Source organism: Macaca nemestrina, chromosome 4, assembly GCF_043159975.1.
Source record: "Macaca nemestrina isolate mMacNem1 chromosome 4, mMacNem.hap1, whole genome shotgun sequence".
NCBI lineage: Eukaryota > Metazoa > Chordata > Mammalia > Primates > Cercopithecidae > Macaca > Macaca nemestrina.
In genome coordinates, this window is record NC_092128.1 from 152,255,160 (window position 1) to 152,274,398 (window position 19,239).

Consider the following 19,239-nt stretch of genomic DNA (forward strand, 5'->3'; position numbering starts at 1 on the left):
CTCTCCTCCAGGGCACCCCATCCCAAGCTGCTCTCCTCCAGGGCACCCCACCCCAAGCTGCTCTGCTCCAGGGCACCCCACCCCAAGCTGCTCTGCTCCAGGGCACCCCACCCCAAGCTGCTCTGCTCCAGGGCCTCCTGCTAAGTCTTCACTCAACGCCCACCCTCTCGGAACTGCTCCCTGAGATCAGGGACATGGAAGGCCATAAAGGATAGCATCACCAGGGAGCCGTTTGAAAATAGCACAGCAAGCACGTTTCTCTGGGCCCCAGGAATGTGGTGTGGAGTTTTGGTCACTGAACCCCCTCAACGGGACTGCCATGTGTCACGGAGCCAGCAGGGCGCGCTTAGAACGCCCGGGGAAGGGGGAAGACACAGGAGAGCAGGCTGGGGAAACAAAGAATAGGGATGTGAAGTATGGAAAGGTGGAGGAGGCATGCTCAAAACCCAGGCAGCAGCACTGAGACAAGCATGGCCTTGCTGGCCGGGTCCAGAAAAGCTCATTCTGATGCTTGGCATTGCTGAGCCAAGGGCCAGACGGGGAGACAGAGCCTGTCGCCCCTGAGTGATGGAATGAGGAACAGAACAGGGTTTTAAAGGGTTGGGGTGGATGTATGGAAGGTGGAACCCAGAAATGGCTCCCCCAAGAAGCTGGGACAGATTCAACCCTTCCAGTGGATGCCATTGCTAGGACCGTGATGACACACATAGAAACACACACACAGCAATCCACCTCGCCCAGCCCTTCACACCAGCAAGGCGTGCTGTGTAAAAGACCCAATGAATTCTCACACTAACTCCAGGACAAAGCTACCATCATTATTCCCGTTTTACAAGCGGGGAGACACAGGCACGGGTTTCAGTAACTGGCCCACGGCACCGAGGCCCCGAGGTCAGGTCCACTCCGGCTGCGCTTTTCTTCTGGCACCCTGTTTTGGCGTTTGTGGTGTGGTTATACCGACGCCTAATTCCCAGACTGCAATGAGGCTTAGATAAGACAACTGGATGTCCTAATAAAAGTCACAAACTGGCCGGCACTGCAGATCTGCTGAAGAAGAGGAAGCTTGCTGCTTTGGGGGAATGGCACGTGGTCGCATTTCCCCAGCCCATTCTTTAAGCAAAGGGAGGTCATCCCATCACGCACCTTGTAGCCCAGTATGAGCCCATTCTGGTCCTGTTCCGGCACGGAAGCCCATGTCAGTAAAATCTGTGTCGAGCTGACAGCCTCAGCTGACACGTTCTCAGGGGCGGCTGAAGGAACTGCAAAGAACCAATGAAGTAGATTGGCATCCAAAGTCCAGAGTATCTACGTACAAAGATCCAGCTTTCACCCAAATAATCTAGTTGTCCTTGAAATAGCAATGTATTCTGAGCATTTTGTAGTGATCAGATTAAACCTGCAGGAGTATAACGGACATGTAAATCTCTTTAATATTAGCAACAAATTCCATAAATCCTGGGTACTTAGCAGCTCAATTTTACCTGAGTCCACCCAGCAAGAAAAAAAAAAAGATGCTTGGTCTGTTTGCTGTATTAACTTGTGGAAACTGCAGACTTTTATCTCAAATAGGAAATCCTCACCTTCAGACACATGCCATTTCACTGACAGCTCTAAACGTGGTATTCCGTGATAGAGACAGGAGAGGCTGAAGAGAGGAGGGGACGTGAGGATTTACACAAAAGAAGGGAAAGGGAGAGTAGGTTGACTAGGTGCTTATCCGGTGCCTGTCTGTGCCAACTGCCTTCAGTCACATAATTGCATCTAATCCCACAATGATCCCAATGAAGTAGGTATCATTACCCCTTTTCTACAGATGAGAAAACTAAAGCTGAGAAAATTGCATTGAATCCATTTTAATTAATGCTTCTCTACAAGGAGATGGGCAGCAGAGGCCGGCCATGTCATTCTTGACCCATGTACATGTAAGATAATTTCCTTTTCTTCTTTCCTTTTTTTTTTTTTTTTTTTTTTTGAGACTAGAGTGCAGTGGTGCGATCTCGGTTCACTGCAACTTCCGCCTCCTGGGGGCAAGCCATTCTCCTGCCTCAGCCTCCCAAGTAGCTGGGATTACACACATGCGCCACCACGCCTGGCTGATTTTTGTATTTTTAGTAGAGATGGGGTTTCACCATGTTGGCCAGGCTAGTCTCGAATGCCTGACCTCAAGTGATCTGTCTGCCTCGGCCTCCCAGAATGCTGGGATTATAGGCGTGAGCCACTGTGCCCGGCCCACATGTAAGATCATTTTCTTATACTGGAGCCGGGGATGCTGCTCCGATCACCTGTGCCTCAGTTGTCCCATTTGTGAAAGGCTAAGGCTGGCCTACCTTCCTTCCTTAGAGTCTTCTCACTCTCCCCTCCTGGTGGCCAGCAGTTGTTGGTCAGCAGGTGATCAATAGCTAGTTGTTTTGAAGAAAGTGAAAGGAGGATGCTATGACCAGTCCTAGCCTATAGAGTGAGAATGAAAGCAAACACTGAGGTGCCTGGTAGGGCGCTGGAACACAGAGGTGAGTGGAAGCATCTGTTCCCTTCTCTTTTGCAAGACTTCCTAGGGTTTCAAGAACAGCAGGAGGCACGCATGCACCAAGAATAGCAGGAGCACTCGTGAGGGCTTCCTCTGCTCTTTCATAGACCCACTCATCCATCCATCCATCCATCCATCCATCCATAAATCGATTGATCCATCTATCTATCCATCCATCCATCCATCCATGCATTCACCCATCCATCCATCCATCCATCACCCATCCATCCGTCTATTCATCCATCCATCCATTCACCCATCCATCCATTCACTCATCCATCATCCATCCATCCATCCACCCATCATCCATCCATTCACCCATCCATCCATTCACTCATCCATCCATCATCCTTCCATCCATCCATCACCCATCCATCACCCATCCATCCATCTATTCATCCATCCATCCATTCACCCATCCATCCATTCACTCATCCATCCATCATCCATCCATCCACCAATCACCCATCCATCCATCCATCCATCACCCATCCGTCTATTCATCCATCCATCCATTCACCCATCTATCATCCATCCATCCACCCATCATCCATCCATTCACCCATCCATCCATTCACTCCTCTATCCATCATTCATCCATCCACCCATCAGCCATCCATCCATCCATCACCCATCCATCCATCTATTCATCCATCCATCTATTTACCCATCCATCCATTCACTCATCCATCATCCATCCATCCATGGATCCACTCATCACCCATCCATCCATCCATCCATCCATCCATTCATCCATTCACCCATCCATCATCCATCCATTCATCCACCCATCATCCATCCATCCATCCATCTAATCATTCATCCATCCATTCACTCATCCATCCATCATCCATCCAGCCATCTACCCATCCATACATCCAACCATCCACTCATCATGCATCCATCCATCCATCCATCCATCCATCCACCCACCCATCTACCCATCCACTCATTCATTCATTTACCATCCATCTATCCATCCATCTGTCCATCCATCCATTCACCCATCATGTATCCATCCATCCATTCACACATCCATTACTTCAGACATTCAGACTTCCTCATTACACGGAGACTGAGAGGGTAGCACTGTTAGTTAGTCTGAAGACAGAAAGTAACATGGTGGGGGGGTTGCACAATAATGCAACCTGTGACATTTGATTGCAAGATTGTCTATATGACGGTAGTTTGATCTTTATTATGGATTGAACTGTGTGCCCCCTGAATCCTTATTTTGTGATCCCAACCTCCGGTACCTCAGAAGGTGACCTTATTTGGAGACACAATTGTTGCAGATGTAACTAGTTAAGATGCAGTCATACCGCATAGGGTGGGCCCCTGATCCAATATGACTAGTGTCCATATAAGGAATTTGTACACAGACACACACACAGGGAGAGTGCCTTGGGAGGAGACAGACACACACAGGGAGAACTCCGTGGGGACGTGGGAGGGAGGCTGCCCGAGCCACGGAACCACCAGGTGCTGGAGTGGGGCCGAGGACAGATCCTTCCCAAGCCTTCAGGGGGATCACGGCCCTGCCGACACCTCCAGTTCAGATTCCACCTTCCAGAATGGTGACAGAATACATTTTTGTCATTTAAGCCACCCCGTTTGGGGTATTCTGCTACGACACGAACACAGTCTTTAAGACAATGCCAGGGTTCGTGTGCATCCTAGAAGAGCTGTTCTCATGCTGTGTGGGAAGCTTCTCCCCTCACCACTACAAACCAGTGTTTCCCTAGACAAGGGAGGGGCAAGAAAGGGCGGCCCCATAGCAGGCCACAGCCTAACAAGGCCAGTGGCTGAGGATGACTAAGCCTCAGGACGGGGGTCAGTGGCCACACCGCACTCTCACCACACCCTGTGGGGTCTCCCCAGAGGAGAAATCACAGAGGAACCTGAAGAGCAAAGGCCTAGAATGCCTGCCCCCAGGAAGGGGCCCGTTCCCTGGTGCTGAGAGCCCTGGGAGGAAGCATCTCTCCCTCCTCTTCTCTCCCTACCACCTTCCCTGCATGGACATTAGATCGGCTGCTGAGTGTCAGTCAGTGAATGTGTCCACAAAATAGAAAAACCCTAGTTATGCCTGTCACTATAAAACCACTGTGAGCCCCCTTCTATTTTTGGAGGGAGATAATGCCAGCCAGTCCAATCTTCCCAAATATGTCAGTTGAGAGTCATTCATTCAGTTACTCAGTGCTTCAATGAAATAGTATCAATTTATTAGAGCAGAGAGGTGTCACACAAAAGGTGTCACGGAAACATACTTGCAATGTTAAGTTTGCTCAGTTCTCCAAAGAGGAAGGGGGCTTGTCACAGAAGCAGCCCCGAGTCCCCATTGTCTTCCAGCTGTGGCTCCACCCGGCTCGCTCGTGCTCCCTGGGCCTGCACGGAGCTCCCACAGGGTGTCTTAAATGCCACCATGGCTGTTACCAGGAAATGGCTTGCACATTGCTCATTTTATACAAAAGTTGAATAAACTGAGACCTTGAATCAACTATGAGCTAAAGGGGGCACTAAAATTTAAAAAAAAAAAATGTAAACCTACAACGTATCCGAATTTATTTAGAATAAGGTAAGAACACCAAATACTGTATGCCCAAGATGTTGGTACCAGGTTCTAAAACCTCTGTCCCTGTCTGTAAAAAGGCCATTGTCATAGCAACACAAATGGTCCACTTCTGTAATCCTTAACCGCTTCCTGTGGGTCACTCTTTGAAACTGTAAGTGCCCAATTCTCCCTACAGACCTACAAATCACGGCTGTTTTTCTAAGATGTGGTGGGATGAGCACGTGTTTACTGGAGAGCCAACCCTGTCCTTGGAGAATGAGGGCAACCTGGGGATTGCAGCAATTTGGACACTGACTGGGCTTTGAACGCGGCTGAATTTCTCACACAGAGACAGGGAGGTGAGGTGGCTAAAGTGGAGAAGATGGCAGAGTTCAGGATGGAAATTTCAGCGCATTTAAATCCTACCAGGACAAGATCTGCCATGAAGTTGCAAGTTTTCAAGAACTGAAAAAGAAACCTCTTACCCATCATCTATTTTGAAGTAGATTTAACTCCCTTTCCAACCTGACATCTTACGTTTTGAGATGTTCTTGGGAATTCCCCTTTCATTAAAAACAAAGCCATTCTATGGCTTCTTTTCCCCTTCATTTTTTTCTCTCCCCTCTGTAGCATTTCACACTACGCAGCTCGCTGTTCCTCCTCATGTGGTCTCTCTTGGTTTTGAAGGCCTCATTTATCCTTAGAATATATCATAATATATCATGTCACAGAACCTGTTAAACTGCACTTCAAAACTGTAAACTTCATTGAAATGTGGCTTCGAGCATTCTGCTCTGTGTTCCCTGCATGTTTTCAGCACTCTTGCCCACTGGACCATTCCTGAGCTCCCAGGAGCTGCTATTTCCATTGAGGGGAGACTTATTTCAGACAAAGTGCCGTGGTTTTATTCTCTCTCCAATCCCTCTCCCTCTCCATTGGGTCCACTCCACCATTCCACCCTGGCAACCCCTTCACCTCCCCATCTCCTCCCTGCCTCCCCCCATTTAAAAAAAACCCTGAGTTTTCTGCTGGGGAGGGTAAGTGTCAGATGTTAGTAGGGCCAAGGAAGGCACAAAGTCAAAACTGCTGCACCTGGGAGGGCCTTGCCAGTCACAGGTGGGGAGATTCCCAGAGAAGAAGGCTGTGAAATCTCCGTTCTGATGAGCTAAACACAAGGTGGGGGAGCTGAAGTCCTGCAGCATCTGGGCCCCTGAGATTCCGCAGGTGGAAGGAGGGACAGAGACAGAGCACCAGCACCAATCAGAGGAGAGAGTGGTCCAAGAGGGGTCCCTGGGAGCTAGTTATTCCAGCATTCAACATGTCCAGAATCTGAATCATCCACAACTTGAAATGAAGATCAATAACCCAATTATAAAATTTTTGATGGAAACACATGAACCAAAACTTTTTTTCCCAGAGTGATATGTGTTGCACCAAAGTTTCTAATTAAACAGAAATTCAACTAAAAACTAAAAAATACCTTTCTGTAAGCTATAACCCTCAAAATAAGAAAAAAATGTAATAACTGACAAAACACAGCTTCAGTTGCAAGAACAATTCCTACTCTTGATCAAAATCTTCCCAACAAGTGAACAGAACATGAACTATGAACAGAAAAACAGTGAGGCTGACACAGTGGATTCTGCAAGGGCTCTATGTGATTTCCCTCTAGCCATATATATCAGTCCATTTTCACACTGTGATAAATAAATACCCAAGACTGGGTAATTTATAAAGGAAAGAAGTTTAACTGACTCACAGTTATGCATGTCTGGGAAGGCTTCAGGAAACACAATCATGGCGGAAGGTGAAGGGGAAGCAAGGAACTTCTTCACATGCCAGCAGAAGAGAGAAGAGAGGGCAAAGGAGGAAGAGCCCCTTATAAAACCATCAGATCTTGTGAGAACTCACTCACTATCATGAGAACAGCATGGGGGAAATTGTCTCCATGATCCAATCACCTCCACCAGGTCCCTCCTTTGACATGTGGAGATTACAGTTTGAGATGAGATTTGGGTGGGGACACAGAGCCAAACCATATCACCATACATGCTACAATCAGCTAGGACAAAGGTAAATCCACTTGCTTTTTTTGATACAAAATCTATATCTCAATATTAATTAAAACATAGCAGTGTCTACAAAAATAAACAACATTGCTAGAGAAAGTCTCCTCAGGGTTCTTGAGTAAAAGATGATATAAGATTGTCTGAAAAGAACAAAGTCAGAAGAAAAAAAACCTGGAATACATTTACACATAAAATATTATCCTCTGCATTCTCTTGACTCTATAAGATAGGTTTCCAACAGCTGGAAATGTTAAAAAAAAGAAAGAAAAAAAGAGAGAGAGAGTTTCAAATCAGCAGTTTTGCCATAGGTTTCCTTTTTTTTTAAAGAGGGTTCTTGGCCAGGTGTGGTGGCTCATGCCTGTAATCCCAGCACCTTGGGAAACCAAGGTGGGCAGATCACTTGAGGTCAGGAGTTCAAGACCAGCCTGGCCAACATAGTGAAACCCCATCTCTACTAAAAATACAAAATTAGCTGGTCATGGTGGCGGGCACCTGTAATCCCAGCTACTTGGGAGGCTAAGGCAGGAGAATGACTTGTACCCAGGAGGCAGAGGTTGCAGTGAGCCAAGATCATGCCACTGCACTCCAGCCCAGGTGACAGAGTGAGATTCATCTCAAAAAAAAAAAAAAAAAAAAAGAGTGTTATTCAAAAAATTTTCAAAATGATATTTCTAGTTTGATTAAATTGTCTCCATTTTTATATAGCATTTACTTTGCTGTTTTCTGGATAAAATCCTGGAAGATTAGTTCAGCTGGGTATAAAATTTGAGACTGACAGTTATTTGCTTTTAGCTCCTTCAAGATTACCATCTCATTGTCTTCTGGCCTCTGTTGTTCCTGAGTAGTTACCTCAGTCAAATAGTCTTGCCTTTGTGATTATCTGCCTTTCACTCCAACTGTTTTTAAGATTTTCTCTTAGGCATTTTACAGTTGTACCAAATACATTTTGATATGAATTCAGTTTTATTTACTCCACTCAGGATTGGTGTTTCTTCAGTCTTGTAAATAATGCTTTCCATCAACCCTGGACTTTCTCAGCTATTATCTCTGTGTATTTTGTAACTCTCATTTTCTTCCTCTTTCCCTTTTGAGTCCTATTAGCTATCTGGTAGATCTCATTCTGTTCTTTATGTCTTTTAATCTACTTTCAATCTTCTGTCTTTATGTTGTTTTAAGAGTTATTTATTCAAATCTAGCTTCTAATTTGGTAATTCTCTTTTTGGCAGTGTCTAAACTGCTTTCATTTTCAATGATTGTGTCCCTTTTATTTTTTCTAAAAAAAAACTGCTTTAAGAAACGGTACCTTAATCTTTACTTAAAATTTTAATGCTTTATTTAAGACTTTAATAATTTTAAATGTAGTTATTGTATATTTTCTCTCAGACTTGTATGTATTTTAATGTAATCGAAGCCCTCTATCTTTCTCTTTCTCTCTTTTTAAAGCTGGTCATTTTTACTCATGGCAAATTATTGCCTGTGTGCTTGACAATTGTGATTCATCTTTTAAAAGGCTTGATTTTCATTTTGGATAATTTGGTTTTGGCAATATCTCTCCCGAGAGGAATCATTTTTACCTCTGTTGGTTGCCCAGATGGTCTGGCCTGAAACCATATTTCTTTAGTTTTTTGTGTATTTTCTTTTTGTTTTATTTTTGGAGGAGAGTAAAATCCTTTATTGGGGTATGATACGTAACTATTTCAGGAAGAGTTGATCACTGTTTTCCCTGAGGGTAAGAAGATATTATACACAGATCTTCCTGGCTTTCCAACCATAGGCAAAGTGTACAATCTATGAGCCATACTTACTATTTTTTTTTAGAGACAGGGTCTTGCTCTGTCACTCAGGCTGGAGTGCAGGGGTGTGATCATAGCTCACGGCAGGCTCAACCTCCTGGACTGAAGCAGTCCTCCTGTCTCAGCCTCCCAATAGCTGGGACTACAGGCATGTGCCACCATGCCTGGCTAATTTTCTGTAGTTTTTGTTTTTATTTTGTAGAGATGGGGTCTCATTATGTTGCCCAGGCTGGTATCAAGCTCCTGGTAACCCTCCTGCCTCCGCCTCCCAAAGTGTTGGGATTACAGGTATGAATCACAGCCCCCAGCCTATACTTATTTTAATAACATTTTATCTGCATAAAATTAATCTCAGGAAGGCTAAGCTTTTTTTTTTTTTTTTGAAAGCCTTATTGTGAGATGATTAATATATCATACATTCCTCTAAATTGTACAATTCAACTTTTTTTTAGTGAATTCAGAGTTGCATAACCATCATCACGATGAACTTTGGAATATCTCATTATCCCCCAAAGCAGCTCTGTTTTCATCATCAATCATTTCTCATTCCTCTCAAATGCTGTCCCCTAGTCTAGGAAACCATGAATTTACTTTCTGCCTTTCTAGATTTGCCTGTTCCAGATGTTTCCTACAAATAGAATCATACAATATGTGGTCTCTTGTGCCTGGTCTCTTTCACTTAGCCTAATGTTTTCAAGGTTCCTCCACACTGTAGCATGTATCAGAATTCCATTCCTTTTTATTGCTGAATCATCCACTGAATGCACAGACCACATTTTATTTATCCATTTGTCCACTGAGGGATATTTTGGTTGTTTCCACTTTTTGGCTACTGTGAATAAAGTTGCTATGAACAATTTATGTGCAAGATTTTGTGTAGACATATGTTTTCTGTTCTCTTGGGTACATACCTAGGAGTAGAGTTGCTTTGTCGCATGGTGACTCCCTGCTCAACCCTTTGAGGAATGCCAACTGTTTTCCAACGTTTCTGAATCATTTAATATTCCTACCAGCAACGTACAAGGGTTCCAGTTTCTCCGTGCCCACCAATACCTGTTATTGTCCAGCTTTTCTTATTTTAGCCATCTTATTTTAGAGTGTGAAGTGATATCTCGTTACAGCTTACATTTGCATTTCCCTAACAGTTCACGATGTTGAACATCTTTTCATGTGCTTGCTGGCCATTTGTAAATCTCCTTGGGAGAAATGTCTATGCCGATCCTTTGCCCAGTTTTTAATTGGGTCATTTGTCTTTTTGTTGTGAAGTTGTAAGAGGTCTTTATATATTCTGGACATAAATCCCTCATGAGATACATAATTTGCAAATATTTTCTTCCATTTGGGGAGTTTTTTTCATTTCCTTTATGACATTCTTTGAAGCATAAAGGTTTTCATTCTGATGAGGTCTAATGTATCTACTTTTTCTTTAGTTGCTTGTGCTTTTGGTTTCTGGAACCAAATGTTACATTAATTTCTGTTCTGGGAGTTCCCAGGCCATTCATATAATACAAATTCAAAACCCAGTCCTGAGTGGGGCACAGGACACAGACTGACTTTTCATTCTCTACTCAGAGTCCAGGTAGACATACAGTCAAACCTCTGCAGGCAGAGTTTCAGCCTCTCCTAGGAAGGAGGGTAAGGCCTTCAAGAGCCGTGTCTCAAGTGCAGGAGTTTAGGCCCTAACTCTCCCCTTACACAGATTCAACGCTGACTCTCTTGTTCCTGCAAGTTCGTCAAATCCTAGGTCCTGAAACCACCAGGAAAGGTCCAGCCCAATCCCCACCCCACCCAGGACAGCTGCAGCACCAGCCCAACACTTCCTGCTGAACTCTTCCTGGTTCCTGTTACGCCTCTGACACCTGAGGATTTCCCTGTTTTTCTTACGAATGCATTGATGAATTTATTTATTTACTTATTTTTTTGAGGCACAGTCCCACTCTGTTGGCCAGGCTGGAGTGTGGCATAATCACAGCTCACTGCAGCCTCAAATTCCCAGGCCCAAGCCATCTTCCCACCTCAGCCTCCCAAGTAGCTATGACTACAGGTGTATGTCACCACACCTGGCTAATTTTTGTATTTTTTGTAAAGATGGGGTCTCACTATGTTGCCTAGACTGAACTCCTGGACTCCAGCGATCCTCCAGACTCAGCTTCCCAAAGTGCTGGGATTATAGGTGTGGGTTACTGTGTCTGGCCAATACATTTAAGATTTCAGAAAGTTATATTTTATCTATAATTTTTTGTTGGTTATAGCAGAAGTTTTAATTTTGAATAAATATTTTCTTGGCCTGCCTTTTCCTGGATTTAGAACTGTCCCTCTGAACTTCTCAAGTTCTCTTCTTTGTCACAAAGATTCATATAGTGAAGATAACAGAGGTTTTCGAAATCCACGTGACCACAATCCCAGGCTGTGTGTTGGTGCGTCTCCACCTTTCCTTTGGAACGTAATGAAAGCTGCAGTCTGAAGGAGAGCCAAGGGACACCGGGACCAACCCTACTGCTTGGGCAGTTCCCTCCTGAAACACTGGTCCTCTCAAAAGCATACTGGTTATCACCATGGCTGCTCTTCCAGGGCTCTCATTGGTGGGCTCCAGGGTTCACGCCACGCCCTGAGAGCATTCCCACTCGGCCATGGTTCCGCTTCTCCCTGCTACTGCTTAAGAGTCCTCCCGTCTACCCTCACCTCCTGCACTCCGAGAAGAGTAGGAAGAAATAAAGCCACAAAGTGGCACAGGAGCTTTTGCTTGCCGCTGGTGACTGACAGTGGACCAGCGTTGAGGAAACCCAGGGGGTTGTGTGCGATGCAAACCAGTGTGCATTACAGCAAAACCTACAAGGGTGGCAGCAGGTTCAGACCTGTCACTGGTGGGAACTGGGGAATGAACAAGAAAGGATGAGAGGAGCCTTTATCCAGAGCTTCCCAGGCCCTTCCATGCCATGGCACACAGAGCGGGTGGCACCTGCAGATACACTGGGCATATGCTGGTGCCCTTGGTGTGCCAGGTGCTGCTGGGCCCAAGCCCAGGGTACAGACTCCTCACCCCAGCCTGGCCCCCTTGAGGGTAGAAGGGTGGTGTTGGGCACACCTGCACCCATCGCAGCACCTGGCATGGATAAGATCAGGAAGAGGTGAGGGGCTGGCACTGCCTGGGGCTCCAGGGTCCCTTTCCTTATTGCTGTGAGCTGATCTGCATCCTCCCTCCAGCCGTCCTCAGAGGCCGCCCTCCCACCTCGGCACCACCTTCCATGTTTCCCTCTTCATCTTTGGAGCAAACAGACCAGGCCCGGGAGCCCTGGGCCCCCCAAGTGTCTATGCTTTCCTCCCTTTCAAACTCCTCCGTCCTGAGGATGGCGGTCCCCCCCATAGCTGCCTCCAGCCATGCCAACAGGCCCTGTGCCCCCGTGTCCTCCGCCTCTTCCCGCTGACCGTGCGAGGTTTTTCTCTGATACCCAACGTGCACTTGGCTTCCTAGCTCATCTTTCTGTCCATTTCCCATCAAAGTCACTCTGAGTTCCAACTGTGTCTCCTATGGCAGTTTCCAGCATCTAGCAAGTTAATTAATTTTTCTATTGAAAACAACAGCACGGGGACTGTCTCTTTACATGGCGTTGTAGCACAGGGACAGAAGCAGGGAGGCTCTGGGTGGGGGACAGGGTAGGCCCCAGGGCATTTCCGAGGACTGTGGGGTGGAAACAGCTGTAGGCAGGCCCTGGCCACCTCTTGACTCCCCAGCTTCAAGGCGATTCTGTCCCCTCGGAGCGCCAAGGAAAGGAGCTGGGCTCAGGAGCTGTCTCCAGGAAACAGCCATGTCTATGACAGCAAAAACAATGGAACCGAATATTCTCATTAACGCAGAGAGTCAGAGAAGAGAAGGAAAAGAGAGTGAATAAGAGGGTTTGAATCAATAAGCAAAATGGATCTAGGCTCCCTGGGAGAAGAAATGGGGGAGTCTTGTCCTTTTCCTCTGGCCACCGACCCAGTTCACCATCTCAACCCTTCATACCTCCTCTTCATCCCGTGTCTGGACAAAGTCAGGAATTTAAGTCATATTTGTAATTTAAGTCATATTTCCTTTTCCTCTGGCCACCGACCCAGTTCACCATCTCAACCCTTCATACTGCCTCTTCATCCCATGTCTGGACAAAGTCAGGACTTTAAGTCATATTTCTAACAGCCTACGTTAGTCCAGAATGAACAGCCCCTCCGCAATCAAGCACATGCTGTGACTCTCATCCAAGAAGCGTGGGGCAGAGATGCAGCTGGTTCATTCCTTCTTCAGACAGAACCTCACTAATTCAGATCAGACTGAAGGGACTGGGGTCAGGTGACGGTGAGTCCTTCATGAGTGTTAATTGTCATCCTTCCCTTGGGTTTCTAAAAATTCAAGGGGGGCAAGAAAAGCTCCTCTGACCCACCGTTGGCTGGTGGAAGTTAGTCCGCAAAGCCTAGAAGATTAGGCGGCTACTTTCAGCATTAGCACAGTGCAGCAGAGGTCTACTCAAGGTCGGCCAAAAACACGTCTCCATTTCTTCCTGGCAACTGGCAGAGCCCCATGACTGAGACGAACAGTGACGTTCCACTCCTGAACAGGTTTGAAGAGGCCCATTCTTTGCCTTCTTTTCCCTGCTGGCAGCTGGGTGCAGATGGAGATTATTCCCACAGAACAGTAGAGCCTGGGTCCCTGAATCACCTCATGGAAAAGAGCGACCCGCCAAATAGAAACACCCACCTTAGACCACAATATGAGTGAGAAATAAACTCCTATTATGTCCAAGCAATTAAACTTTTAGAGGTCTATTTATTACCACAGGCTAGATTACTTAATCTACTACCTCTATTAATTTGTGACAAGAAGGTCCTGAATACCTTGTATTTTAAAGATTCCCCATAGGATCTTTACACATTCTTGCTTTTCATCATTGGTAGTGAAAATTATCCCTCATTTAGAAAATAGTAATGTGAGTCGAGCCCCTGTTGGAAATCATCACCAGTTTCCAATGAATGGCTTGGGGCCCTAATGAAATCAGGTGGAAATTCCTGCCGAGTCTGGCCTAACACAGGATTAGGAAAGCTCCAAGACAGACACAAGTGGGACAGGCCAATGAGACACCACTAGCCTGGGATCTGGAGGCTCAGGGGCCCTCAGCCCCATCTCTAATGTGGTGTCTGCAGGACGGGAATCGCCTTCCCCTTACCTGACTCCCGCGTCCGGCCCCGCACCACCTCGCTCCACGGCCCGGCCCCGACGGCGTTGAAGGCCTGCATCTGGAGCTCATATTCCATCCATTCCTCCAGCTCCTCGATGGTGAATTCCCTCTCCAGCCGGTCACTGACGACTTGGGCCAGTGCTGAAGACTGGAGGTCTGAGCGCCAGTACTTAATTCTGTAGCCCACGGACTCAGGGTTCCCGTTGTACTGAGAATCTGGCAGGGGCTAGGAAGGAACAAGGGGCCGTGATGAGCTGACATCTCAGAACTGCCACCCTCACAGGTCTTAAGGGACGGGCCTGTCCTGTGAGGCCAACTCCATGGAGGAGGCATTCCTGGGAGAAACAGTCTTAGAAGCATCTACTTTATTTTTCCCTGAAACTTTTCTTCTGTGAATTAAATGAAACCATGTCAGTAACTTTGGCTGCATATAATTTCTTTTAATACATTTTGGCTTAATTTTGTGGGCAAATGTTCTGATTAAATATCAGGCTGGCTCTCTTACAAATACTGAGTATTGGTTCCATGTTGACCTAGCTTAAGGACTTAGAGATCTGGCGTGAGGCACCACCAGCTTTCCTGCCCCAAGGAATATTCCTCAGTTCCAAGAAGAGAGTGAGTAATGCTACTAATTAATCAGATCTCCTGGGCTGGCCTAAGATCCAACACTAATTGTAAAATGCAATACTTTTTGGTTTGACGATGAGATTAGTTTTGACTAGGACAAAGGCGTGACCAAGAAACTCCTAAGCCCTGGATTAGTGTGTGCCTCCAGCCTCCCTTCTCACCCCCACTCACCACCCAGCGAAGCCGCAGGCTGGTCTCACTGGCAGTCCGGACCGTGACGCTGGTTGGAGCCACATCGGGTGGGGCCTGCAGGGTCTGGATGACCCGGGAAGACTGACTGTAGGGGCTCGGCCCGACAATGTTCACTTGCTTCATTCGAAATCTAAAGGCAAAACCACTGATGAGACTTACGGCCAAGCAAAGGTAAGAAGGAAAAGAATGAAACCACAAAGGCCCTGACCGTTTCTCAAGGGAGGGCTCAGATAGGTGTCTACCCATACATAAAGGCTATTGCTCAAGGACACCCTCCTTTCACCTGGTTTCATTAAAACTGCAAACTGTGGCCAGGTGCAGTGGCTTACACTTGTAATCCTAGCACTTACGGAGGCCAAGGTGGGAGGTGGCGGGGGATCACCTGAGGTCAAGAGTTCCAGATCAGCCTGGCCAAAATGGCGAAATCTCGTCTCTATTAAAAATACCAAAATTAGCCAGGCATGGTGGCGGGCACCTGTAATCACAGCTACTTAAGAGGCTGATGCAGGAGAATCGCTTGAACCGGGGAAGGAGAGGTTGCAGTGAACCAAGATCATGCCACTGCACTCCAGCCTGGGTGACAGAGCGACACTCTGCCTCAAAAAAAAAAAAAAAAAAAAAAAAAAAAAGCAAATTGCATATGTGGCCTTTTCCCCCTAGAAGCCTTCAAAGAAAGGTACAGGTACATCAACTGCAACTCAACAATTTTAAAATTTTAAACTTCCAAGTGAAATGTAGTTGGATGGATTGGGTGTCCAGAAATCAATGTTATTAGTTGCCCTAATTCAAGTTTAGGAAAACCTCAAGGAGTTAAGGTGCAAGTAGCTATGGGACTGAATTAGAATGTCAAGATGTTACTAGCAAATGGCAGTTTTGAAGTCTAGCCTTTTAAATGACCCAAACGGCACCCTGAACCTCTTTTTCTGTTGGTTCAGGAGAAGAATGAGGGGTGAAAGGAAAATATCTTGAACCCCAAATCACTAAGCTAAAAGGAAAAGCAAGCTGGAAACTGCCTGGGGCAAACCTGCTTCTCATTCTCTTCAAAGTCATCCCTCTGGTCACTGAGATAGATGCAGATCTGACGGCCTCCTTTGGAAAGGCTCATCAGAAACTCAGAAGAATGTGACCCTTTGTCTCTCACCTATCTGTGACCTGCAAGCCCCCTCCCCTGCTTGGAGTCCTCCTGCCTTTGCTTCAAGCTGTCCCACCTTTCCAGACTGAACCAATGCACTTCTTACCTATATTGATTGATGTCTCACATCTCCCTAAAATGTATAAAAGCAAGCTGTGCCCTGATCTCCTTGGGCACATGTTGTCAGGATCTCCTGAGGCTGGGTCACGGGCGCGTCCTCAACCTTGGCAGAACAAACTTTCTAAGTTAACTGAGGCCTCTATCAAAGTTTCAGGCTTCACACCGCACTCTGTGATTCCAATCCAATGAGGAACTGTGAGACCTTCAGCAAATCTGACGATCTCCATTTCCTTGACTATAAAATGAGGGTGGAGTTCGATGTTCTCTAAAATCTACAGGAGTGCTTTCAGTTCAGTCTCTTCTTTATCCATACATAAACAATTATTTGAATTCAATTTACATACAATAAAAAAAATCCCAAGTGTGCACATACGCATTTGCTATAGAGGTTGCCCAAATGTACCTGAGTTTCAGACAGGGACACTGATCTCTACTTACAGTTTCTGATCTTTTAAATCATTATATAGCTTCAGTTAATTTCACATGGTAAGTCTTGAATCCCAACAGCTCATTTTAAGCTGAACGTTTTTCTTTAAAAAAACTGTGTATTGTGTCTTGATTTGTCTGTTGTAAGCTTCTGAAGGATGTTAAAATGAATACAAGGTAAACAGCATCTCTCATTAGGCTGTTTTTTTTTTAAACTCTAACTTTGGTTTTGTTCTGGAAAGAAAAATTCTTCACAAGGATGTAATTCCACCTTTTAGTCCCTGAATTAGTAATTCCTACTCTTCCATTCTCCAATTGTATGAAATGTATCCATCCTGGCAGAACAATGACATTATCAGACTCAACGTCTGGTGATAACTGGAAATTCCATCTCCTTCCAAGGCCTTACGGGAAGTGATCACAGCACTAACAGTTCATGATCACCCTACCCTTTGTTAAGGCCAGGGATTTATTGCCCAGATCAGTTTCAGGGATCAAGAAGCTAAAGGTTAAATGGTATGTTAATTGCTTGATGAGTGAGACTAGCAGCTCCTGGGCCCTGCCTGGGAAGGGGAGCAGAAGAATCTTCCGAGGACGTCTGCTTTGTTTGCACAAGGCATGTTAATAGTCCCAAGAGGTTGTGGAGTTTGGTAAAGTGCCACGTCTCTGCTGCCTGTGGTTCTTGGCTGTTCAGCCTAATATAATAGTGGGCCATTTCTATGGGGTGTTTTGCCAGCTGGTACTGATAGAAGGAGCCTCATGAGTCTAACATCTGCCTATCATTTCCCTTGGAATAACACCCACCTATGCATCCTGCCTGCTCCTTAAGGCTTTGATGTACTATTATTGCCGCTTGGAAACATCTCATTTGCATGCATACGACTGGGTTTTACTATTGCCAACAGAAGCCACCTGCCTGGGCTGCCAGCGTTTCCTCCTGTAACAGCTTATTACTGCTGTTCTCACCTGTAGTGAGTGTAGGGCGTGAGGTTTGGGATCTCCAGCGTCTGGGCATCAGGCTCATTCTCCTCTTCATAGAGGGTGACCCACTCCTCCTCGTCGCCGATAGCTCCCACCTGTGCAGAGTGAGACACTGAGATAGGCTAGACGTGCCTTAGGGACTCAGGCTGCCCTGTAGACCTTGTGCACCTGCTGGTACCTAGTGAGCTGGGCAGGGCTGCAAGGCGTCCCCACACCTGGGATGAGTTGAGTCCTGCACAATCCCCTCTCATGCCTTGGAGATACAGGCTCTTGCTACGCCCAACATCAAGTCTGGGTGAGTTTTAGTCAAAAGTTCACAGTCAAGAACTGGGCCACAGAAGGACTGGACCCAAAGGGTGAAACCCCTGGGAACAAACCTCTGAGGACTTGGAGGCCATCAGTGATGGAGGGGACCGTCCATACCATCTCATCCTTCCTCTCTTTGACAAGTGAGGGCTCAGAGAGAGCCTGGAGAGGAAGACTTGGCCGGTACCATGGTGAACAGTGACAGAATGGTGGGCACAGGCTGGGGGTCCAGCTTCTACCCCAACCACACACCAAACAGACGCCATTGCTGGCCCACGGCGTAAGGAAGGTCCTTAGGCAGGGAAGGATGAGGCTTCTGCCCTGGAAGCCAGACCAGCAGGCCCAGTCCCCTTAAGATTTAAAGAAACTGCCTCCTGGCAGCACTGATGAGGGAAGAGCCACTTCCTTCAACAGAGACTCGCCTTTTCCAGGTCTGCTGGTGATGCCTGCAGGGTGCCCTGCAAGTTCCCCAGCTTCTGCCTCTCCCGAGTCTTTGCTCCTGCCCCGTGGTCTGCCCCGTGCTAATTTTACTCCCTGTCTGGGAGCTCCACACCATCAGCCTGCTCGGTAGCATTCCATTTCCCCTAATCTGACCCCAAGCCCCACCTCGCACTCATCCTTGTGCTGTTTTTTTTTTTTTTTTTTTTTTTTTTTTTTTTTTTTTTTGAGACGGAGTCTCGCTCTGTTGCCCAGGCTGGAGTGCAGTGGTGCAATCTCAGCTCACTGCAAGTTCTGCCTCCCGGGTTCACGCCATTCTCCTGCCTCAGCCTCCCGAGTAGCTGGGACTACAGGCGCCCGCCACCATGCCCAGCTAATTTTTTGTATTTTTAGTAGAGACGGGGTTTCACCGTGTTAGCCAGGATGGTCTCCATCTCGTGACCTCGTGATCCGCCTGCTTTGGCCTCCCAGAGTGTTGGGATTACAGGCGTGAGCCACCGCACCCCGCCTCATCCTTGTGCTTTTAAGAAACCGAAGTGCCAGTGCCGCTTCTACTGCTGCACCAAGCTGACCGTGTCCCTCTCTCCACCCTTGACGGTGCCACACAAGCTGTGCCAGGGAGTCACAGGGGAGACAGCCATGGCCTCGTACCCACCAGGAGAGCCCTGGAGCTCTTCTTTGGAGATCTCTGCACCCCCATCACAAGCACACTCTGGTCTCGTGTGACCCTGTGGCTCTGGGGGACCCAAAGGGACACAGAGAAGGCCAGCTGCAAGCATGGAGAGCATGTCAGGCCAAACTGGCTGCTGGAGTGGGATCGGCCTGGGGCCTGGTGCATTTAACGCTTCGTAAGCGGCTTAAATGACAGGATAG

General features: G+C 46.8%; 1 protein-coding gene across 10 annotated transcripts in view; it reads right to left on the reverse strand.

Moving 5' to 3' along the window:
- Positions 1–19,239, reverse strand: part of LOC105483388 (sidekick cell adhesion molecule 1) — a 960,109-nt gene that overhangs the window by 138,092 nt on the left and 802,778 nt on the right. For all 10 annotated transcript variants that reach the window (XM_071095418.1, XM_071095417.1, XM_071095416.1 and 7 more), the window contains 4 exons: positions 17,608–17,717; positions 14,943–15,093; positions 14,133–14,370; positions 1,144–1,259 (listed from right to left, as the gene is read on the reverse strand). In XM_071095418.1, the coding sequence (XP_070951519.1) occupies positions 1,144–1,259; positions 14,133–14,370; positions 14,943–15,093; positions 17,608–17,717 (615 nt within the window). The remainder of the gene's footprint in view (positions 1–1,143; positions 1,260–14,132; positions 14,371–14,942; positions 15,094–17,607; positions 17,718–19,239) is intronic.